We start from the raw sequence: 25,485 nt of genomic DNA, 5'->3' as shown, positions 1-25,485 counted from the left end.
GGTTTAGCAGCGGTTGATTAAAGAGGCTCATTTGGACGGTGTGTGAAAACCCTCCTCTCTGCACTACAGTTCCAGCAGCCAACCACAACACGGTTAAATCACCTCCATCAAAATGAGATCAGCTCTCACCTGTCAGCCTCGCTCGGCTCCGAGACGTGGTTAGAAAAGCACGAACACGCTGTTCACACTCGCTGACCTTCAGATGCCAAAAAGATTTCAAGGTGGCAGAGCCGGGCCGCTGTCGCTCTGCCAGGTACCTCGAATCAATTGTTCACTTCATCATTCATGCTTTTGTCTGTTTACGCTCTGCTCCCGCCGCAGCCACTCAGTTACTTCCCCTTACTATTTATATGTACACTTTTCTGCCTCCATCTTTATTATTATTGCTTTCCGTATGTTTGTGCTCCGGTTGGAGGAGAGGCAATGTTTTCATTGTTAGTGACTGAATCTAAATAAACGGAGCAGCCCAACACAATGCGAGCCAGAGTATTAGGACTGATAGAGCTGATAACGGAGCCAATATGACCAATGGGAACAATGCAGAGTCATTCTCACGTTCAGACTGAGCGTGGCTACTGTGTGCCCACTGCCCCAATGGGAAGTGCACAGTCTGGAGGGGTTGCAGGAAGCAGCGCGCCATGTGTGCACTACATTGACCTGTGGGCCAAATGGACTCACACTCATGGTTGGTGGAATGTGTACCCTCTTTCAGCTCTAATGTTTTATGTATTAGGACATAATAAAAATGATCTGATGTTTGCCAGGTTCTAAAATGACTTAAAGTGAGGTGTAGAAAAGCACAGAACAGATTCCATATTGTCATTTGTTAGTCATTTAATATAAGGCTGAAATGGAAAAGCTGCGGATGGAAAAACAAAATACATCTAACAGCTCAGTTTGTAGAATCACCTTCAGCACCAGTAGCTGTCGGTAGTCATTTCCTGTATGACTTTATCATTTTCCCACATCATTGTGGGGTAATTCCACTAACCTCTTCTTTACACCCTTGTCTCCCTGCTTCCATGGCCCAATTTGGACCAAGCTTCAGTTGTCCAAATCGGACAAGTTGACCTGCCTCACATTTGACTTTGAAATAATTAAATTTTCAGATAACTTCATGGATGACTGCAAAACGAGCTGAAATCATCAGCATTTGTTGATGACATGCTGGTGTTTAGTTTGGTTTTAATTTTATACAGTCTGACCAACTGACTGCATTAGATTTATAGTTGCAGAGATGTTTTCCTTCGACCCTTATAAACAAACTGTCTTTGTTCCATCTTTTTCTATTTATGCTTTTATTAACTTTAACATTTACATTGTTAACTGATAAAAGTTAAAGCTTGGCATGGAGCTTATGGATTTTTTTAACATTTTTTGCAGAGTATTGCATGGTCTGACATTGGGGAGAAGTCACTGAAACATTCAATCATGAAGGCTGGTAGCCCTCTTAGATGTTTTCCACTGTGAATAATCTCAGACTCACTCAGTTTATGTAATGGTTTATAACCCTTCTCACACTGATGGACAGTAGCAGTACCATTCAGACCAAATATCACCAGCAGCAACCACAAATCACTTATTCAAGTCCTCTAACTAGAAAATCTCGACTGCTGCTTTCATTTTTCCATCTTCTCTAAACTCCAAGAGTGCATTTTGTTTTTCACACTGCTGTAAGGATTTTAAAATGTATTTACTTTAAAGATGTGTGCAAAAATGGAACAATATAGAACATAACAGTCCATAGGTGTGTGATGGGTGGATGTAGCTTCATATGCTTTAACCTCATTTTGGAGTTCCCCAAATTTGACGACATTTTTCGTCATTTTTACCTATAAGATAAGAATGAGATGGTTGATGGATAATTTTAGGGTTTAGTGATTTTTTTTTTCTATTTTCCAATGAAACTTCGAAATTAAAAACATTAAACTGAAACTATTTTTGAGTTAAAGATTCTTTTATTTCCAATTCGGGCCTCTTTTTCCTTTTTCAGCAGTGTTACATTGTATAAGCTGCATCAAGAGAAAGTGTATGACTACTTATAAATGTGTAAATTATTTTGAATAACTCTATCTTTAGATTCTCAGCGCTTGTATGCTTTTTCACTATTGACACTTATTTTGTATTCGTGTCGCCAGTTGCAAGAAATATGCCTTGAAACTGATAATTTAGGTATGTCCACTTGTGTGAATACATAAAACATTAAAAGCATTTTCTCTCTCTCTCTCTCACTCAGCATTTCGCATCTGGTCATAAAAGGTTTTCACATTATTCTGTTTTTGAAGTTTTTCTGCATCCTAGCTAATCTTGCTTTCACTTTTTGTGGGTTTATTTATTCATCAGCAGCTCCTAACAACAGCAGGACAGAGTAAAGAAACATTATCTTGACAGCGGTACAGCATCAAACACTGTGGCTGTAAAATACCTCTCCTCAAATGCTATATTACATCCATGTGTCAAAGGGTTTTATTCTTTTCCCCCTCATAAAGATAAACATTGTCTCATATTTGAACCAGCAGCGTGACTTGAAGGTTAATTTTCAAACCTCTAGACCCCATGGCTTCTCGCTGTGACTCATTACTGCCCCGCGGCATCCTTTTCAGGCCAGCGTTCGGTTCTCTGTCTTGAAAAATGAGGCAGCCGCACAGAATGGGTAGTTGGGTCAGGGATATATTCTTTACACGGAGTATGGCTGGCCAAACCAACGCACAGAGCACGCAGCCTGTGAGCTAGCCAGTTGGACTCGGCCCCTGCAGTGAACCGCTGCAGGGCTACTAAGCACAGCTGTCTGAGCGACTGTGAATCCCTTCTTTGTGTCTCTGAGGAGCTTGGCACGTTGTCGTCGTTCTGAGCCAGACCAGATGAAGCTTACCTGAGAGGCAGCTTTTGGGATTTTTAGAAAGTCTTGCATTTCAAAATGTGCTGCGTTGGAAGTTGCTGCTGTGCCTGCAGACGCTCTCAGTCACCATGTGACATTCTCGTCTCCCCTCTTGTTTACTTTCAGCTCGCACGCTTAGATGTTCATCAGGTTTTATTGATGACTTTAATTGAAGTCTGGGGTTATTTTTAATGCAGCATGCAAGGTGGAAAGATGGACGAGAAGCCAAACCTGTGTAAAGAAATGAGATGGATGGAAAAAGTTCAGAGCAACAGCGACACTCTGAGGTTTTCTTCTTCTGAACATTTTTTTTAGTTCTCATTTAAGGGCTTTTAGCTGTTTTTCCTCTTGAGTTCACTATAGACATTTCTAACATTTAAAATAGTCATTTATTATAAAATCTGACTTTTGCATTTTAGAAACGAAAAGATCTGCAAAATGCCTTGTTTTGGGATAGTTTGCAAGTACTTCGTTCTACATAGCTTGTAATTATGTGTAGAGGATATAAAACATGGAAAACATTCCATATTTTGAAATCAACATCACGTTTTCATAATGTGTTGAAAATATAAACTGAAATTAGAGACGATGTCCTTGATGAAAGCCCCTTCACTTTTAAGTCATTTATGTGGCAGCATTTTGGTGATCTAGCCAGTATGAACTTAGCATTTTTACATAATACATTGATAAATAGCACTTAATAGCAGCATTTAATCATGTTTTCCAAGATATTGATATTTACTGATGCTCGCTTAGAACTACTAGTGGAAAGATGGTCTAAGTAACAATCCAAACAAGGCTGTTAGTTTCGGGGTCTGCAGACCTCATTAGGTTTTTTGCTATCATAATAAATAACAATTTGTATCCTGTTAGAAAAGCATCACAATAATGATAAACAATACAATAATAATCTATCCCAAGTTGTGAGTTGAACAAAAGGAATAGTGACTAGATACGAACTATTTGTAAATGCGTTTAAAAACCATTACTGCTGCCTGGTAGCAATTTAATGATATATAACTTTTATTTTGTAGAGTCAGGATTGCATCTGATCATCTCTAGTTTAAAATGTAAAGTTTGTTCCAACCTCAACTGGATAGTTCTATGCTAAATTCTCTCTAACAGAATTGTATTCTGTGTAAACAGAATAAATGGTGATGCACCAGTCAGCTGACTTGTGATCAAAATCTGGCAATTTCCTTTGATTAGCTTTGACTGGTGATCATCCAGTCAGATACTGAAAAATTTGTTTTTTGGTTTTTTTTCTATTCAATAATTGCATGAAAACTAAGGGTAACACTTTATTTGAAGGGGGTTGAATAAGACTGACATGACACTGTCATAAACACCTGTCATGAACATCAATAAGTCTTCATGAATAGTTATGACTGCTGTCATAAAGCGTCATTCGGTAAATTATGACACTTATTCAAAATGTCTTTGTTATGACAACTTGACATTAACCAAGAAATCATTACTGATATAAATTTGTTATAAAAGTATTACTGATTGCACTTTAAAAATTAGGTAACTTTATGTTATTAAAGGTAAAGTTTAAACAGTAATTATTTCCTGGTTAATGTCAAGTTGTCATAACAAAGACATTTTGAATAATGTCAACTTTGTATTAAAAGTGTCATAATTTACCGAATGACTCTTTATGACAACAGTCATAAATATTCATGAAGGCTTATTCATGTTCATGACATGTTATGTCATGTTTATGACAGTGTCATGACAGTCTTATTCAACCCCCTTCAAATAAAGTGTTACCAAACTAAGAATACTTTTCTAATCTTGTAATTACTTTTTTTTTTTTTGTTTGACTCTAAAATACTATATTTATCAAGAAATCGGCAGTATAATTTTCTTTAAAAAATAAATAAATTGGAATAAGTAGGTAATTCTCTCTGGGAAATCGATATCGGACAGCAAAAGCTTGATTGTTGCGCCGCTAATTCTATAAAACAATGTTGATTATTTGTTAAATATTTCCTCTATTTATGAAATCCAAAACCTGGGTAATGGAGTGTGTTTAGAATTTTTTTTTACAAAATAAAAATTGTTTAAGGGCTATAGAGGAGATAATTTGGGCCTAAATGTTTCTCAGATGATGCACATGTAATTTTCAATCAATTTCATCTTTTACTCTATTAATGTTCTTATATTTTCATCTGATCAATATTTTCACTTTAAGGGAAATGTCTCAGGGTTTCGTGGAGAAATTTGTCCCTGCACACTGTTTGATCTCGAAGCCTGAGAGACGAGCCGGGCCGATTCTTCTGAGACATTCTCTCTCTGGCTGATTGAATGAGTGACAGGCTGTGAGGGAGGGGCGAGTTATTTCTGCTAAAATGTTGAAATTTGAGGTTTTTCATTGTTGTGTGAAAAGGAAGTCTCCCAGTGATGCAGGAAACGGAACAGCTACCGTGGTCCAAAAATGAAAGATTCCCAGGGCCTGTTTGCCGCGTCCCCAGCCCCAGCAGGAGTCAAAACATCTCCAGCTTTAGAAACTAGGGACACTGTATTTTTATTTTTATTCTCTTTTTTTCTTTTTCCCCTCCCTGAACGGTTCCAGGAAGCGGAGCAGGAGCTGCGGCTCTTCCTCAGGACCTGCCTTCGTGTGTTCTCCGGATCTTGACCTGATGTTTAGCTTAACTGTAACGTCATCAGGCCTCTCGGTGGGAGAGGACAGGCAGCTGGCAGTGGGGCAAAGGGCAGTCTGGAGACATGAAGCAGACCTGCAGTGTGTGTGTCATCTTTTGTTTTTGGCCCTATCAATCCTGCGTACACACACCATCTCTGCTTATTTCCGTCCTAACCTGCGTTCAGTCACATTTACTGCTGGCTTGTAGTGACGTCCTTACTACAAACAGTGTGTTTGAACAGTGTGTCTCAGTAATGCTTCTGTCTGTCTGATTCGAGCCTTCTTTATTTATGGAAATCTTCCCTTTCTCCTTCTTTTTTTTTTTAAATCAGCTAAAAGCCATTTGGTGTAAATGTTTATTTGTCGTCTTCATTTTTTTAGATGGAGTTCTTCTTCACGATGGTGTCGCTGCACAAGTATGCAAGAGATTGTCTTTTAAAGGCTCCCCACCTCTTTGCGACTCTGTCAATAAACCCACCCTCAGCTCTCAGCAGCCAGCTGCCCACTACTGAACACCATTTATTTATTCACTGCGGTAGCCCCACCACTCTCCCTCTTTTTCCCCCCTTTTAGTTTTTTTTCTCCTTCATTCCGCCTTTTTCAAACTCTCTTTCTGGTATGAAGCTCTTCATGCTAAGTGATGGCTACAAGCCATCAGAGGGTTCCTGCCCCCCTTTCACTCTCCTCTCTGCCGCAGTCACTTTTGGCATAAAAGCGTGTTATTTTTTCAAACAAATGAGACGTTTTACATTCATATTTACCCCCTCTTGGTCAAAGGGCTTTAATGTCCCAAAACCACCAAACTGTGCTGTTAATGGCTGTAGTTGGGCGACTTGATCCAGGCCAGTGCGAGGTCACGTCCTGGCAGTGTGGGAACAGCCACTGGTGGGTTCAATAGCAGCATCTGTGAGTGGAGAACCGGTGAGGTTATCTCACATCTACCACTGAGGCAGAGCCAGTTTGTTGTTTTACCTTCAGTTCCTGAAGCTAAAAATGTCCATATCTTTGGAGATGTGTCCCACTGCAGTTAAGAAAACAGAAATAATTGTCATACGTCTGTTGCAATTATGTTTATAATTTTCAATCATTAAAGTTATTAATACTCTTCCAGCGATCCACCAGAGACTGGAATCGGATGGAACAGAGAAAGTTGAGGGATCGATGACCCAGCGACTGGAAAACATCCTAAATCGTAAGTTTGATTTTAAATTTTGTGGAACGTAACTGATGATGATTGTTTAAAAATTTACACCAGGTAGATGGTCTTTGGTTCTGGCCTTCTTGTGAATTAAAAAAATAAAAAATGAGTTTTTCTCCAGGTACACATACATATTTTGTTCATTTTTAAGTTAACCAACTAAGTTGCACATATTTTTTATAGTTACACTTTATTTATGTAGAAATTCTTCCCTTATTATTTAGTAAAGTTATTCTTTTCTATTTTCAAATTGATGTTTTCAATTTTGCTTATTAATTGTATGCATATTCTTAGCTATTTGTATCTATATTAATCTATTTTCATTTAAATGTAAGTATTAGAGCACCACCGAAAAAGGAATTTCTGTTATAAGTAAAGTGACTTTAGGCAGATTTGTTTTGCCGACAAGAGAGATCAGCAATAATTTTATATAAATATAAAAAAATATAAAATCAGTACATATTTACTTACATACATATATATTTACATTCTGAATAAAATGGATATATTCATCTATTTTATTCAGAATCCTTATACAATATAAAAGTATTTAATAGGAGAATATAACATTATTCTAGTCTATAGTAGAATAGATTTAATCATCTATCAGATCAGACAAAGGGGACAAAAAGGGACGGACTGTGCCAGAAAATTGGAGTGATAAGTGAAAACTGTAACCTGGATATGTGTGTGTTCATTCAGTGTACTGTTGGTCTTCCCCACTTTATTAAGCTGATCCCTCATCAAACCCTGTGTCCCACCCTTGTAGGTCATACATGATAATGGGGCCACTCTAATGTGAGGTCAATAAGCTGGCCCTTTTCCCTAAGTGAAGAGTAAATAAACCTCTTAGCCGGACATATCTTTCATCCCTCCAAACCCGGACGTAAAGGCCCATGGCACAGCAGAAATAGAGCTTCGTTCATCCTCCCTCCCCCCAAAAAACCCTGAGCATCAAACACACATCACCGGTCAGCCAATCACAAATCAGCCTTGTTAAATCTCAGCTCCTTAATAAGCGAGACTGATGATTGAAAAATGTTAGATATTAGTCTTTACTCAGCCTTTTGCTGTTTTTCCTTCAGGGATTTTGTTGTGGGTGGGGGTTTTGTTTTGAATAGAAGAACTTTGTTTTTTTTCTATCTGACGGCCCAGCTGAGGCCACCCACGAAGCCCCTTAGTTCTGCTCAAGTCCCACCAAGTACGCTAAGAGATAGTTGTCACTTTCTTCTGCGCAGTGTAGTTCCTGCTCCTATTCCTCTTTTTTTCTGTCTAATAACATCCCGAGCAAGAGGAAAACCAGAGACCGGGAATATGAGGGAAATGTGGTGTTTAGCATTTATTTATACAGTATCCCAGTTTCTCATTTTCTCCCACCTCCTTCACCCTCACTCATAGCTTTTTCTCACTCCGTCTTTTTTCGCAGGAGCGAGTGATACCGCAGACACTCTCTTCCAGGAGGTCCTCGGACGGAAAGACAAGGCTGACTCCACACGCAACGCGCTCAACGTGCTGCAGCGGTTCAAGTTTCTCTTCAACCTGCCGCTCAACATAGAACGTAACATTCAGAAGGTACTTTACAAGAACATGAGAAATCCCAGCATGTAAACAGAAAGTGCCAAATGCAAAATTAAACCCACCTGATCATTGCCTAAACATCAGCCTGCTGATGTTGTGTCCCCTCTGCAAACCTGGTATAGATTATATGAAGACTTTATCCTAGTTTCTCTCTTGAGAACAGAGATTAGAGGTTATTAAAATGAATGCTTTAAAAAAAAAAAGAAATCCTTCAATATATTTCATTGCTTTCCAGGATATTGCCTTGTGCAACCTTAGAAAAAAGCCTCCAGTGTTGGTGCTTGTTTCATCTTAACATTTTGTTCTAAGTGTCTTCACTGGGATTGGTGGTTCCGTTTCCATTCAGATGAGAAACCTGCTTGTTGTTACATCTGCAATTACTAAACAAGGCATAAAAGCCATCAAAGATATGCAAGAACAACTTTTAGCAAAGACGTTTTAAAAACCACTGGGTTCCTGGTAGATCACGAGGGTTCCCAGGAGGCTCTGAACATGTAAACTACTTCCGTAACATAACTGTGGTGGATTAATGGAAAGATTGCAGTGGACCGGAGTCTGGTGTGGAGCATGAGTGAGTAACACTATTGAGACCCTGTGTGCACCGACATGGCCTGGTTGCCAAGAATTTGAATCGGGGATTAACTGCAGTGGTTTCATTCAAGATTGTTGAATATTTGTCAGCCCAGCGAAATACAAGTTTCCACTGTAAAAATGTTTTTTATGTGCCAAGTTATCAACCAAGTTTGTGTTGATAAACAATTTAATGTTTCATTGAGTCTTTTTTTTTGTCCATCAGTAGTAAAGTTGACTGGCAAACGGAAGCACATCACACTAAACACAGACAGTTAATTTTTAGATAATAATGATAAAATAAAAACTGAGTCACAGGTACTCACTTCGATGAAGGAGACTACCGTGTATAGTAACTGTTATTGTGACGACTGTTTTGCCAAACAAGGAAGTGACACTTTTAAATGTTACATTTTCCTGAACAAAGGTTGAATTGTCCCCTACTTATCAGTCTTGCCCTATTAAGGAAGTTAAAATGTGGTCATATGTTTTTTTGTCAGATGTTTTGCTCTTGACTAGAAAGAACACAAGGCCTTCAAAAAAATATTGTGCATTTTCTTTAACATTGGGATTGAAATTTCAAATTTTTGCATTGTGACAACTCACCTTTAGCATGACACTAGATCATCTTTTTAGTAGATTCTGTAATTTTGTAGAACCTTTCATAAGAACAAAATCTACATAAAGCAGTCAAGGGGGGAAGTGGGATAGCCGGCTAACCATTAAATGTTAAACCATTAAATGTTTAACCATTAAATGCTGGCTTGTCCGTCTGAAATCATTTGAACTCCTAACAGATAATATGCCAAAGTGTATGCATTTATTTTTGAGCTGCATTTAAGTTTTTTGTATTTAGCGTTTCCAAAGTCTGTCACAGAGAAATAAAAGCTTCCTCACTTGTTCATTTATGTTTACCACTTTTGTTTGAAGATTGATCCTAAACGTTTAAACATTTTCTGGTTTTATTTCAATCCACATTTAGCATAAAACACTCGCCAATAAGACACAGGTTTCAACTATTTTTCGTACAGTTTCGGCTCCGTCTGTCCTCAGTTTGTCTTGTGTATTTGCTTTGAGGTCCAGCCTGGGTGACTTCAACCAGAGGGTGGAGCTATAGATAGTTTAGCACAGTGGGTGTTGTGATTGATGAGTTATTAGGATCAAAATGCTGCATTATTAACAGGTTGTTTTTTGTTTGTTTGTTTTTTCTCCCAGGGAGATTACGACGTGGTGATCAATGACTACGAGAAAGCCAAATCTCTTTTTGGGAATACTGAAGTTGCAGTTTTCAAAAAAGGTTTTTTTTTTCTTAAAAAAAAAAAAAAAAAAAAAAAATGTCTGCACTTTCTGGGGGGTTTTGCCCCAACAAATAAATGCCACAAAGTAATTTGATGATGTTAAAAAGCTGTTTCCATTTTGTGCTGCAGTTTATGCTGAGGTTGAGACCAGAATCGAAGCACTGAGAAATCTCCTGTTGGAAAAACTGCTGGAGACGCCGTCGACTCTTCACGACCAAAAGAGATACATCAGGTCTCCTTTCAGCTGTCTAATCCTCGCTGGCTGTTCTTCATCATCCGTCTCTCTCTGTGTGTCTGAAACCTTTGATTTCTTTTACACAAAGGCTTTGCCCTTGTGCTTTGAACAGTCATTATTTTGCGTTCAACCTCAAAATATCCAATACAAAGTCATGATAAATCTTTTATATTTTGTTCTTGCTCACATTTTGGTTGCTTTTATGTCTTGTTTATCTTTGTTTACTAAAACTTCAACCTCCGTCCACGTCCAGTTTTTATTTTTTTTGCCTCACTTTCCTCTGTTCATGAATCTTGTCATCTTTCTTTTACGTGGTCCTCTTGTTTTTGCTTCTATTTTTCCTTAACTTTTCCGCCTTTCTTTCCCTCCTTTTTTCCCCTCCATCTAACCGTCCGCTCATACTTGTGGTCGGTGCCGATTTATTATTGTTAGTACCAACCTGTCAGGATCACAGAGACCAGCTCCCGACCACATGGTAACATCTTTCATCCTGGTGCATTAGGCACAGCTCCTAACGCCCACTCAGCTCCTGTTTACCCTTCGTGTGCAGGGTGGGAGCTGGGTGCATTTCTTCGTGTGGGTCTCACTCAAACTTTTAAAAAGATGCCACTTAATGAGAAACAAACGAGCAGCTGGTTTTGCTGGATGACGGCACAAGAAATGAGGCCAAATCTCAGAGGTGGAATCATCTGACATCCCAGAGGACGCTTTAGGGACGTCCGGGAAATCAAATCTCCTTGGAGATGAATTAGGATTACCAGGATGGACTGGAGTTCAGATGATCAAAGAAGAGTCTAAATGCCTAATTCATGCATGGATTTACAAAAACGTTGTTTTATTTTAGTCACGGGAAAAATTTTCCTCTTTAATTATTTTTGCTAAATCCAAATAGGTCTTTGATTTTTCTTATTTATTTATTTGTAAAAATAGTATCTACTGTGTGATTCTTTGCTTGCTAAGAGGTTTCCATTCTATTATTACAAAGAACTGTTAAACTTTGTACATAGATACATAATTTACCTCATAAGGAAGAAAGATATTTTTACTTTAGCTTAAAATGAAAATGTTGCTTTCATTTTAAGGGGGAAAAAAGCAGAAGTAATTTTTCTGGCCCTGGTCATTTCTATTGCACATTTCTATTGGACATTTCTTTTCCAAAAGCAAGTCTTTCACTCTGTGTTATAATTTTGTGGGCAGACTGCTTGGAGCTAAAATTACTCCAAGCAGGAGTACGTTTGATGCAACATTGCAAAATTCCCTCTGCATATCTGGGAAATCTACAGAAACATCAGGAAACAAAATCATCTCCAGTGAAATCTTGACATATATTCCTAATTGTTTTTCTCTATTTAATATAAAAAGTATATCATGTTTTTTCTTATTTTGCTTATGGATTAATTTTTACATTTTAGTTTACTTTTTTTTTTTGCATGCATTTATACACACTTGTTTTACTTCATTTTTTTTTCCTGATATAAAACTTATATATGCAAGTTTTTTAGTATTTCCTTAAGTTTGTGTTATTTTATTTGTCACTATGTTGAAAACAGACCATATTGCTTACTACAAAAAAATGTATTACTAATTCTCAAGCATTAAAAATAAAGACAACTTTTCCAAATGCTTTTTCTAAAAAATAAAAAAAATAATAATTTCCTACCATATTCGTATATTTATATGTATTATGTGTGTACACTGAGACCAAAGTGGAAACAAACATTCCTTGTTTGTGTGCACAAGCTTGACAGATAAAGCTGATGTGAGGTTATTCTTGCCTTGGTCTAGTTGTAAAATGTTTCATTGACATGTAATCAAATTAAATCCCTTATTCTTTTTTCCATCTACCACTAGGGGTGCTAAGCTTTCAATTTCTTTTCTCTGCACCCACTTCTTTCTGATTGAATATGTATTCATGGCAATTTTAGGCCCAACAAAATCAAATATTGTTTGTAACGATTAATGTTTTCCCTTGTCTTTTATAAACCTTTAAAGGTTTTAACTGTCTGCAAACTATAAAATCGACATAAAGGCATAAAGACACTTCAGAGGATTGGGTAACCAGGCTAGAAAGTCAATAGTTCACCAGCTCCCTTTAACAATTTAATCTGACTTTACCTTATTTTACCATCATTAAAATACATTTCTTTGCTCTTATGTTGAGAATGTGCTGGCAGAACTTTTTAGATTTGAGAGATCTAGGTGGCGATCTATTGAGAGATGTAGCTATAATTCCTTCAGTCAGTTTTATTTTCTATTACTCATTGTTCCCTGTCTGTTTCTGTCCTGTAGGTACCTTTCAGACCTGCATGCCCCAGGGGACCCAGCCTGGCAGTGTATCTACGCTCAACACAAGTGGATCCTGCAGCTGATGCAAAACTGCAGAGATGAGTTCATCAGCGGCGGAAGAGGTGACTAACGGCACATAATATTAGTCCTAGCCTCCTATTTCGCATTTCCAATCATGTCTTTTGAGCCTAGAAGTAGCTGAAGGAAGGGAAATCCAGCTGCGCCTCCGTCACTCCAGCCCTCTGCCCACATTCCCGCTTCGTCACCACCCTCCCAACCCCGTTCTGTTCATGGCTCGCATGTTTATTTTTTCACCAGCATATGAATAAGATGAAAGCAAGGCAGCGCTGGCTTCAGATTTGGGTTTCAGGGCCTGATATGTTGCCACACACACACAAACTCTCCCCTTCTGCCTCACACACAGCTTCACAGATGGATTGGAACAATTAACCCCAATTAAGCTGTTCCTCTGTTAAATCAGCCGGCAGAAAAATGTGGATGTGAAACTGTCCGCTCAGGAAGACGAGCGATTCTCCGACCACACTTCAGACACGTACATGCAGGAAAACAGTTCTAGAGAGGGGGCTGCTTCACATTGTACAGCTGGAACGTAAACATGTCTAATGCTAAGGGTAACAGAGATTTCCGGGGCTCTGGCTTGATTGATTCGGGGTTTGGTTTATTTTTTTGCCTATTCACCTTAAATGTCATGGCAGACAAAAATGAACATGCAAACTAGAAATTGTGAAGTATATCCAAAAAACGATTTGAAAAAACTATATCTGACTTTCCCATTTGTAGGAATCTTCTTTTTTTTCTAGCATCTAGCTCATAAATGAGGTTTGACTAAAAGGCATTGAAAAAATCGGTATGTCAATGCACAGTAAGTTCAACTCTGGTTACAACAAACTTTGTTTAAATTTAAAGTCCTTCCACTCTTGGCTCTAGAGTAACTGGTTGCGCTAGTGCACATCATGTTTTTCTTAGGTGCCCCAGCACAAAAATTAGATGCATCCAGATTTCTGATTGCATTGCATTTAATGTTGGATTTTTACAGGATCTCTCACTTTATAGACTTTGTCTGATGATCTGATTATTGCCTCCATGTCAGAGTACTGGCGATGATTTTAGAATGGCTGTAATGATGCTTGATTCTTGAGACGGCCCTTCGTCTTTGCAATATAGACGTCATTTTCAACATCTTGTTCTTGTCTTTGTCTCTATGTTTTACTCAGTCCTGTCTTGTTCTCTGAAGTGAAAAAGATGCAGGATTTTTTCTTAAAACCAGCCAAGACCACAGCTGCAACATCCTCTTTTACTGCAACTTAGAGCCTAAAGTTTTAAAGCAACATGGTTATAAATATGTGCGTGTATAACTTACTGACCAGGAACCATGCAGTCAGTTAGATCCTAAACTCAGAAGTAAAAGGACCCGTTATCTTCTGTGTTTTTTGTTTAAAAGAAAAAAGTTAAATAGTTTCCAGAGTGAAGCGTGCTTTGTTCGGGGGTCTTCAATTAAAAAAAAAAAAAAAGTACATTAATGATTAGCATGACGGTGTTATTTTGAACATATTCCTTAACAGCTCTAATGAACATATTTATTTTTATTCAATCTTTTCACATTTGAAATTCTAGATAAAGGTTTTTATGTTTAATGAAATATTTCAAGATTTTAATCTTGATTTAGACTTTTTTGTTTGTTTTAAGTTAACGAGAATCTGTATTATAACACCTGAGGTAATAAGTCCCGTCTCTCTCCTCTGCTTAACACTACACCTCTTCCCCTCTCTTTCTGTCTCTCACACACATGCGCGCGCACACACACACCTGGTTGCTGTTTACCATCTCCTCTTTTCGCTTTTCAACTGTGAGAAACCTCTTGAAACGTCTCTCCACCCAGCCAGTGCCTGAGCGGCCATCATCTCAAAACCACATCCACTTCACTCCCCTGACCCCAGTCTTCCTCCACGCCTCGCTCACCTTGCCACATTCACCCCCCCACACACACACCCTCCCCAGCCCTCTACTTAGCGGTGCCTCCACCATCCCTTCTGCTGGCTGCTTCCTCTTCCGCCTTGAATCACATTCAATCACACGTGGCAGGGATCATTATTTGTCTTTGATGGGTCAGTTGTAAAGACAGTAGCTGAAATCATTTTCTCCATCTCCTTTGCTTCCTAGTCAAGTTTAGAGACCAAAGGCCGTTCTGGTGTTCGTATCGCCCCATTAATCGCTCGCTGAATTGTTCTAAATGCGAGATCCAGCCATCCATCTTTATCAAACCATAAACGGGAACGCTTTTTGCCTTGTGAAGAAGCAGAGCAGCACAAGTTGCTTTCATATGACTAAACGCTTCCAGCAAACCCCATTGCTGCCGTCTGATTTGAGTCGGCCCAAGTCATTTATAAACTGAGCTACTTAAACAGCACTTCTGTTCCCAACATCAATACAGCTGATCAGGAATCTTGGCCTGTAGTTTAGTGATGTGTGAGTTTGCTCTGCCAAGATGACAGTTCCCATCGTAAACGCCTTTTATTGAGATTTTAAGTGACAGACCAGCACAAAGAAGACATTAATAGCATCAGCTTCACAAGTACTAATTAAAACCTGAAAAGAATTGTGTGTGTTAGTGCTCAGACTCTGATAGGGGGCGGAAGTTTGTCAGTCTATCACATTGAAATGTGTCTGATGTTTTTTTATTAGTTTATTGCCTCCACCACAGTCTCACATCTTTTTCAGCTTCTAGCAGTTTTTTCTTTCAGGAATATTCTGCATTTACCACCATGAATCTTCCCATCAACCCCAACTAATTCCTTGTCCCTTAGACGAAAAGCATTCACTCTTCCTGGTGTGTTTCGGGTATGCATACTGCAGCCAGCCTTTATAAAAGCCAAGCTTGTGAAGTGCAAAACTATTATTTGTCCTGGCAAAGGTTTCTCTGAAACTCCTCTTGAGTTGAGATCGTGGCCTCTTGGTCTGTCACTTTCGTCACACAGTCATGTCAGTTGTTTTGTCAGTTTTTAGGGGTATCCAAGTAGATACATATGCAAGTCACACTCCTATTTTCCTAAAAAAAACAACAAAAAAAAACCCAAAAAATATTTTATTGTGGTGGTCAATAAAATATATTGAAGCATCCAACTATGACATTTTAAAATGTAGAAAGGTTTACAAGATAAACATATTTTGACACACTTTGAGACGAGTGAGTTCAACATCAACGACCTCACGCTTCAAACATAAATGGGAAGTATACAAGGCATGCACGCATTATATTTAGCGCGCACAATTTCTAATCTCTGCATTTTGAGAAGTGATTATTATTGTCGTGCAAACACAGATTGAGTCCTGCAGACTCGCATGTTTCCTTGTGATCCTCAGTCGACACCTGGAACAACAGCAGCTCTCATGCCTGTAAGAAGACAGGGAAAACATGAAAGGCAGACTCTGTGCTGCTCCATGTGGGTCGAGTGTGGATTTGTGTGTGTGGATGTGCGTGTGTGTTGGAGATATGTTTACAGATAGTCTGACTCAAATGAGAATTTCCTTACATTTTCTAGGCTGCTGTGTTGTGTGCACAGCCATCTAAACCACAGTTGCTGCTCGTTTTGGGGGATTTCTCAATACTTGCTAACACACTGCAGTCAGTCTATGAGTCACCGGTGCACTTCTCTCTCTCTATGTGTGTGTCAGACACATGTTTTGGAAATGTGGTCATCCGTCTCCCATCGTTTAGACAAACTCCATGTAGGCGTTCTGCAGCGTTTGCACGAACCTCTCCTGAGTTTCATTTTCACTGCAGCAGCCTTGCTCCCTTCTTGGCTCTGCTGCTCTTTCACTTTCATTCCTGTCCCGTAACTTACACCCCTCCTGCTGTTACTTTTAAGCTTTCTTCCAGATTAATTTCGCCAAAGTTATGTCACCTCATGAGATAGGACTGTGCGCCTGCCCTACAAAGCTGCAGCCGTTGTTGCAGTTCCATGGCTCTCTGTTGCCATCTAGTGGATGTCTTCTGCTGGATGTAACTGAGGACATTGTGGACAGTTTAAACCCACTTCACCCCTGCACTTGCAGACCCCCATACTCTGGACAGAACTTGGACGTCTCTAAGCTCCGGGTCTGGATCAGAACATAAATAAAGACAAGACAAGGAACAAGGAAGGATTGTTTGGTGTGAAAACCTGCTCAGCTTATCGAGGAATGTGGAATTAGGAATATGGCTCATTTGATTATTTGCTATTTAAAGCACGTGTTGTTTTTTCTCCTCTCTGCGTGGGTCAGTGGGTGCCGGCGCTCTGGGTCTGGAGGGGGATACCCGTCTGGCAGCGCTCGGCAGGCTCGGCCACTCCGCGTCTCTGAAGAGAGGGGGCAGTCTGCGGTCGGCGCGGCCCAGCAGTGAGTGTAAAATCACCCACACACAAGGTGCCGCAGAGGGGCTTCCCTGCCGCTACACTGATGTTTATGTGTGTAACACTTTCTGTCACATACAGTGCTTAGGGGAATCTCCTCTTATCAGCTAGTACAGTAAGGCCACAAAAAAGAAAAAAATGTTTGTCTTCCAGGAAGGTTTTTGTTGTGTAGTTACCCACATCACGACATGACTTTGAGTTTAATGAATAATAAGCTTTTCTTTCCTCCAGCGTGGCGCTTTGAAACCCCACAGCAGGTCCAGTTTGTGGAAAAACTCTCAGACGTGGTGATCGGTCAGCTGCCAAACTTCTGGAAGCTGTGGATCTCCTACGTCAATGGAAGTCTTTTTAGTGAGGTAAACAATTCAGAGTGAGAAGAGAAAGAATAATTGGAAAACTCCGGGTTTTTTTTCTTCACTGATGCACCAAGGCCATTTTCACCTTGGCTCTGGTCCATGATCTGCAGGTCACATTTAAAAACAAAATAGCACTATTAAGTGCATCAAAATTTCAGTCTTTAAACATCAATCAACAGTTGATTGTTTAAAATTTTAACAAATGTTAGCTTAGGGACTTGTGGGTCATTTATTTATTTTCTGCTGAATTCAAAACTTTGCGGGACTAGTAGTTTTTCACAGTTTTTCTCTTCTGCATATTTTAGTAATCCATCCATTTTCTTACACCCTTATCCCATTGGGGCTGGGAGGGGTGCTGGTGCCTATCTCCAGGGAATTGAACCCAGGACCTTCTTGCTGCAATGCAACAATGCTACCAACTGTGCCACTGTGCAGATATATTTAAAAACAGAATAGAATAAAATTGTTCCCATAGTGGAAAAAAATCAGGTGTCATAGCAGCAAGTTAAGGTAAATGGGAACATGCAAATGGCCCAAAAGTAAAAAGAAAATATATGCATAAGAATAAGAGACTCTACAATAATGACAAATTTACAACATAAGAACAATAAGACAGTGCAGTTATTGAAAAATATCCTATTCAGATCAAAAGTAATATGCAGCTTTGCTGGTTAATTTAGAGGAGAAAAATGTGCGAGTTGTGCCTGGATGTATATGCGCATGAAAAATAGACTATTTACAAGAAATAAAAAATTTAAAAAACTGCAAACAACTGGGATGTGAAAATAACAGCAGAGTTAAAACTTAAGTCTATATTTAATAATCTTCTGCTTCTCTTTAGCAATTTTTCATCCATCTGACCAACTTTCAAGCCCCTGTTAAAGACTTGCTTTCCCACAGGATGCTTCTGCCACCACCGTGTTTCATCGTGTGTTCAGGTTGCTGTGTGGTGTTAATCTTAACCCGCATAGTGTTAAACCTGTAGATTCTGAGTTTTCTGAAGTAAATTTGTGACCCCTCTGATGCGAGAATGCTTTGTGATTCTCCAGTGTCAGCTGGAGGATGTTGCTAGGGATACATGTCTAGTGATGGGCTAGCCATTTTTTGCAGGGTTTCCAGGAACAATAACATTACCAGGTTTTTCCCCAACCTGAGCCTCAAAGGATGTTTACAAAACTAGACCAGAATAGGCTCTGTGATATCCTTGAAAACACTGCAAACTGTTCCAGATGCAAAATTATGTAAAACACTATATTTTTCCATACTGATGAAGCAAACTGAAAATTATCCTTTGTGTTCCTGTTAGTGGTTATCTTTGTTTAAAAAAAGAAAATGTTTCGCCATCTTACCAGTCTCCTCTCCTACCTTAGAAAATTATGTTAACTGCTTTTCAAACTGGAAAACTCTTTTTTTTTTTTTTTTCTTTCAGACTGGAGAGAAATCTGGCCAGGTGGAAAAGTCCAAGAAGAATGCCAGACAGAGACAGAATGACTTCAAAGTATGAAGCTTATTTCACTTAGACTTAAGCTTCTTTTGTAAGGTCTGTTATTTGGTTTCTACATGTTTTATGTTTTTTTTTTCTTTTTCTTCATTTTTGTAGAAAATGATCGAGGAGCTGACAAACAGGCTTGTGAAGCTTATTCGCGGCGCTCTGCTCCCCACCACTTTACCGCAAGGAGAGCTTCATGTTTATGGAGGCTGGGAGGACAAGACGGAGCTGACCGGAGCCTGGTTCACGCAGATCATCCACACTGTCAGGTTCTCACTCCCAACTTTTTTAACATCTGCCTCCTTTCCGCCACTTTGTTAATGACTGACTTTAGTCATCTGATCTGATGATGTTGGTGCGTCTCTCGCCCAGGGGTTGTCACGAGGCGCTGTCCACTTTGGAGATCCCGAATGACTTGCTGCAGGTGATCCAGGATCTGCTGCTGGACCTGAGGGTCCACTGCCTGATGGTGACTCTGCTCCACACGTCAGAAGGTGAGACGGTGTCCGCTGAGTGGAAGCTGTGGAAAGTGAACGGGGGAACTATTCCCCATTAAACCATCTGCATCTGATCATGTCAGCTTCATCTCTGAAAGAGGATAGAGTTTATTTTTATTATACTTTGCAGACTTTTCTGAATTATGGGCTGGCAATTTGCTCTAGTGTTTACTTCAGCTGCTGTCCACATGTGCACTTTACTTTAACCCCTAAAATAAAACTGTAGAACGGTATTACATATATTTTTATTTTTTAGGAAAAAAATGAAGCACAATTATCACACCATGGAATGTACTATAGCAATAATAAAATAATTTTGATAAATACCTTCAAAAAAAGTTGAGAAATGTCTTTAATTATTATACTAATGTTTTTAAAACCAAAACAAAGAAAAGTATTCATGAACTCATTTAGGTGTCTGCACAAGTCTAAATTCACAAATAAGAATATAAGAATAACAATTAAAAAACTACTGCAGGAAACATTGCATATACGAGACAGCTGCCAATCCTTCAGCACAAACTTGCAAATCAGTTGCAAACAAAACATTAAGATTATAATGGGATTCTTGCATGTTGACTAAGGAATCTGCTGAAGTGTCAAGACAGAAATGCATGCCTTAAAAGAGGAATGAAACACAAAAAAAGCATGAAAATCAAATTGGCTGACTCAGTGTATGTGATTGAATACTTAGAAATCAAATGTGCAAAACGGCTAATCTGTTAAAAGCAGCAGCCATGGATAATGGATCAGTGTTGATCCAGAGTCCTAGAAGAAGAAAATTCTGGAACTTCAACTTGGTTTCATCTCAGTGGAACGTTTAGGATGAGAGTGTGGAGAACAAACATCACAGCAAATTTCCTCAGAGATCAATGATTTTTGGGGATACGTGTAAGAAAAATGAGCTGGGCATCCTTATCAGTCAATGGAGATGGGATTTCATGTGGATGAAGAGATTTGTCAGAATAATTAATTTAATGTTTTCTTGTGTCTAATGTGTGTATGGTGGAAAGTGGGTATTTTCATGCTCGATTGGGATTCATCAGTTTGGATGTGATGGTGATGCACAGTGGAACTGTAGGGCAGCAGAGGAAGTTGTGTTGGTGGATCTGAACATATGTAAAGGACTTCTTGCCCACAGTTAAGTATGGCAGGGAATCTGATGCTGTGGGCCTGTTTGTCTTTCAAAGGGAAAATTGTTAGAAAGCCAAACACAAAATGAACCCTATTTTCAATTGTATTTCAATTGTAATAAAATAAAAAAGAAGGTTTGAATTTTCTCTAATTTCTGTTGTAAAATTAGGTTACTGTCATTCCTTTATTTTATTTTTTACATATTTGTACAAGGAATTCTGATCATATATGCAGAGGATTGTATATTGAAGTACTACAGCTGTACATCGGGTGAAATCACTGTATAAATGCATACTTGCATCAAGAAAGTCTTGAAGAAAAACTATTAATTTATTCTAATTTTCACATAACTTTTGTGCACAGTAGACCCAAAAATACAAGGCAGAATTTAAGAAAGTCACTTAGAAGTGAAGAAAATTACTGTTGATGGATGTAAAGCAGTAAGAGAAATCACCAAAAACTCCTCAGCATTTATTTTCTAATAAACCATCTGAATTGCCTGCATTGATTTTCTTACTGGTCAGGATCTTCTTACCTCCTGCAGCCTCCAGGGTTATAATGGAGAAAGTGTTATGAGACCAAAACCAGACATGTTCAGTTTCACTTGTGGTTAGGTATGGTCATTTTGAGAAGAGCGACTGGTTTTCGCTGAACTCCCTATACCCGTGTCACATAACACCAAACAAACTGAGGTCTCTGCAGAAAGGTAGATTTTCTTTGACATTGCCTGGTTTTTCTTCAGAAATGCACAACAATGTCTGTTTATTATCGTTCTTTGTAAATAAGGGATTCTTGTTCGGTAAATTGTTGAACGGTTTGAAGTCATTTCTGCATTGCTTCTTCCCCATTTAGATGTGAAGAGGCTTGCCGAAAAGGAAGATTGGGTTGTAGATAACGAGGGAATCACCAGTCTGGTAAGAATGAGTTACCACACCAAGCAGTGCTCGATCTTACAGAACTAAACGCGGTAGATATATTCCCACAAACACTTAGATAGAACCAACCCTAATTCAGTACATTCTTCTTTACTTTATAAACATTACCCTGTTTCTTTGTTTATTTGTTCTTTAATATTGCTATGTTTTATTTATTCATTATATCTAACAGAATCTAATCTGATCTATATCGGATCTAATTTCTTTTTCGGATTAGTTCAGGGCTTTGAATTGAATCGAGTCATTTTGTTGCTTGCAAAATCAAAAATAGATTTTATGCAATCATCTTCCAATAAGAATACTATATCATCCTGTATGTGATTCTCTGAGCTTTTATGAAATTCTTTCAGAAATACCTCATTTTATCTCCTATTTTTATAGACTTTATTAAGGTTGATGTCCTGAAGTTTCTACTCTGCTCAGGACAAAATGGCTCTCATTCTTTAAGTAATGGAAAAAAATGTACATAATAAGTGTTCTAAGTCCATGAAGTTTACAGAAATGCAAACGAAAATGGAAAAACTACAAAAGTCCTTGCGACATCCATACGACTTAACAGCATAAGTATCTGTCAGGTGCTTTTTTGCAGCCACAGTACATCAGCACCTTACAGGCCAACGTATCCTAGCGTCAAATCTGACTCTGTAGCATCGTAACTGTCTGAGCATCTATGTCACATAGTGTAGAGGAGACAATGATTAGGGTTTATCTGCTGCTTATTATGTTGTGAAGCACTTTCAGTGGAAATCACAGATCAAGCTGAAGAAAAGAGAAGTGACGCCCCCTTGCATAATAATGTACCGACTCTTTCTAACGTGCACCTGCTGCCTGGCTTTAATCTGACTTGCTTTTATTCTTCAGCCCACAATTCTAAGTCTCTCTCGCATGTTTTGTCTTTGATATTTTTTGCAGCCTTCAAAGTTTGAACAGTGCCTGGTCCACATGCTGCAGTCACTGAAAGAGCCGCTGGAAATCAAAGCAGGAGAAATCAATGTAGGTTTTGAAATGAGTGAAAGCGAAGTTTGAAATCCTTCAGCGCAAAAGGTTAAAGGTCACTTTATCCTGTGAAAACCCCTCTGACAGATTTATGTCTATGCTTGACAAATTACAGCCACTGATTCGATTACTTCAGGCTTTGCTTCCTGTATCTGTCAGGTTCTGCAGTTAGACCAGGTCCAGGACCAGGCAGCACAGCTCAGCGTGAGCATCATGAAGGTAAAGTGTGCTAGAAAACATCTGCAGACCTCAATAATACATGCTTACTTTTATTAGATTCATTTCTTGTATGATTTGAGGAAGTTTCCCATAAAGGAGCCACAGATCACTGTGTGCACTGCAGCTAAAACCCACTCAGGTTTTCATTACTCTGAATCTTCTGGAACAAAATCCACGCATGCCAAAAGCATTTTTGTGTTTTTCATGCATGTCCACAGTTGTGCATATATGTATAGGTTTGCATATACATGCATAAATCCTTGACATTGTTTCCTTTCTCAAAATATTTATACTGAAGATGTTTTTTTTTTCTTATTTTTTCTTTTTTTATAAAAATTTACAAAAAGGAAATTCCCAGTAGACCCAACCTGCAGGTTTCACCCATTTAAAAAAAGTTATCATGGTTGTAAAGTGATAAAAATGGAAAATCTAAAATAAAGTATAAGTTGCTACATGACACCATATTATATTTGCCTTTTCTGCTGGCTTCTGCCAATCACTGCTGAGGACGTTTCTCAATCCTTAGCTGTCGACACAGATCAACTTTTGTTGCCAGTATTGACCAGTTCCACCACATGGAATTAATTCGAAATCACAATTGACACAATGGAGACAAAACACATACAATGAAAACAGAACTTTCCTCTGTTTTTTTTTGTTTTGTTTTGTTTTTTTTGTTTTGTTTTTCAATCTGCAGATCTTTTTTTTCCACCAGTTTTTGTCGTTTTCATTCATAGTAGCATATAAGACTGAATTTCGCAGCTTTGATGTTTGTGGAAGTGATGTGGGATCTCCATGTGTTCACCTTAGGTTTTTATAAACTGTTTGGAGCAGCTGAGTATGAAGGCAGATGAAGACTTTGATGTATCTCAGTGAGTATTTTGAAGATTTCTTTTTTCAGTTTTTTAGTTCGTATTGTGGTTTCCTCTGAAAAAGAAATGTCTCCTCTCTGTTCAGCAACGTTTCAGTGGACCTATCCTCTCCTGATCGGTTTTCCGGCATCCAGGAGAGATCCATTCCGACATCTGTAAGCAAAATCATTATAGTTTTTACAGAGCATTCTCGATTTAATAATGTCGAGTCCTACAGCCAGCTTGCGCCTGGTAGCGTCACCCGAGCGTGGGCTCGCTATGTAACCCAACTAGACAAACACATGTCTCAGTCACTGGAACCACAAAATGTTATCAGGCTGTTTCCTGGTTGTGGACAAGCAGCAGATACGTCCTTGTTTCCTGTAACTTGGTTGAGTTGTTGGTGGAGGGGTAAAACGCAGGGGAGGCGGCTGGGAGGAAGAGCAGGGTACGGGGTGCTTCTGGTAAAGGGAAATGGAGCAAGGTGCAGAAGGGGTTTCCCCAGCCCGATGTGAGCAGCGGGAGTTTGGCAGCGGAGCTATGGTGAATGACCAGAGTCGAGACGGATTTCACTCATGCAGTATTTTGATGTTTTTGTTTTGAGAACGACTTGCTAAAAAGCATGTGAGGATGCAAACCAGACAGCCATTAATAGATATCAGGTTTCTGTAGCCAACTGGAGGCTCTTAGTGCTGGAGCATGAAAAACAAACGTGCTGCGAGTGACGCCACATTTCGTGGTTGGCACACTACAAGCTTATCACCCAGTCATCTCTCTGTTTCTAAGAACTAGTTTTGGTTATTTTATAAATTTGTATCTCCATCTGTACAGTTTTGGAAGGTTATTGTGAGTTTGTGGAAATTAAAATTAAAAACGGACGGAAGGAGATATTGAGTTGACAATCTTGCTCGTATGCAAGATTAATCCAAAACAACAAATCTTGTATTATTAAAAAATAAGTACAATTTAATGTATCCTAATCCCTTTATGTTAGAGTACCAATTAGTTAAGAGTAGTTTTTTGTATGTAGTTTGAGTGATTAGACAAACGTATATATACACACATACATACTGCGCCTCATAAAAGAAGACCTGTGAAGTTTCTAACATTTTATGTTAAAACTACAGACTTTAATGCATTTATTTTGATTTATTATTTTTTTTACAGAAAAAATATATTTTGTAATATTTTGCACGTAGGCCTTATGGTTCAGTTTTGGTCTTATCTGATCACATCACCTTCTGCAGCAAATGTTTGTTGCGCCCCCTACTTGTGGTTACTTTCAGACAGGATGTCCAGTGGTTTTCTCCTATTGCCACTCATACATAAAGATCAGATTTGTGGAGAAGAGGATTAAAGATCATATTAAGTCACATATTAATAATCTGTTTCCTATCCACATATATTTCCACCTGAGCTTAATTATTTTTGCAGCTCTTCCAGCTTATTTTCACTGTTTTCTCTTCACTAAATAACTATATACTGAGACAGAAATTAACTTAATTCAGTAATTAGACGACTTGTGATGGCAACTGGTATCCAGATTTTATTTGGGAGTATAATAATGAGTTGGCTGAAAACAAATGCACATCACACAAAAAATATCTTTAAAAAACTGTCCTTTTTCCGTCTTCTTCAAAACAATGTGGTATGTAACTTTGTCTTGCGTGACAGAGATGCTTCAGTATCTAGTTTATAATGCAATTCTTTTGCCTCAGTAATTATTTGAGCACTATTTTGTGTGATTGACGACATTCTTTTAGTGGATTAATGCAAGATAATTATTCAATTTCTAATTCCATATTAACACACATGCAGACATAAAATTGAGGTGTTAATATTGAATATTGAATAAATATATTTTCATAATGTATTCCTCTCATTCTAAACCACTGTGAGAATATGCCTT

The 25,485-nt window shown here is 38.6% G+C and overlaps 1 protein-coding gene across 1 annotated transcript in view; it reads left to right on the top strand.

Annotated features, from left to right (window-relative positions):
- exoc2 (exocyst complex component 2) overlaps window positions 1–25,485 on the top strand; it is a 53,279-nt gene that overhangs the window by 19,632 nt on the left and 8,162 nt on the right. Inside the window, exons 7-21 of the mRNA XM_014981202.2 lie at window positions 6,637–6,717; window positions 8,150–8,295; window positions 10,087–10,168; window positions 10,299–10,401; window positions 12,694–12,812; window positions 16,972–17,085; window positions 17,331–17,455; window positions 18,885–18,953; window positions 19,056–19,213; window positions 19,317–19,438; window positions 21,428–21,489; window positions 22,423–22,503; window positions 22,666–22,725; window positions 23,536–23,597; window positions 23,683–23,752. Coding sequence (XP_014836688.2) covers window positions 6,637–6,717; window positions 8,150–8,295; window positions 10,087–10,168; window positions 10,299–10,401; window positions 12,694–12,812; window positions 16,972–17,085; window positions 17,331–17,455; window positions 18,885–18,953; window positions 19,056–19,213; window positions 19,317–19,438; window positions 21,428–21,489; window positions 22,423–22,503; window positions 22,666–22,725; window positions 23,536–23,597; window positions 23,683–23,752 — 1,454 coding nt within the window. The remainder of the gene's footprint in view (window positions 1–6,636; window positions 6,718–8,149; window positions 8,296–10,086; window positions 10,169–10,298; window positions 10,402–12,693; window positions 12,813–16,971; window positions 17,086–17,330; window positions 17,456–18,884; window positions 18,954–19,055; window positions 19,214–19,316; window positions 19,439–21,427; window positions 21,490–22,422; window positions 22,504–22,665; window positions 22,726–23,535; window positions 23,598–23,682; window positions 23,753–25,485) is intronic.

The sequence above is a fragment of the Poecilia mexicana genome, unplaced genomic scaffold, assembly GCF_051168715.1.
Source record: "Poecilia mexicana isolate PSO_F unplaced genomic scaffold, ASM5116871v1 scaffold_4, whole genome shotgun sequence".
NCBI classification, from domain to species: domain Eukaryota; kingdom Metazoa; phylum Chordata; class Actinopteri; order Cyprinodontiformes; family Poeciliidae; genus Poecilia; species Poecilia mexicana.
This window is presented reverse-complemented; position numbering and strand designations above follow the sequence as displayed.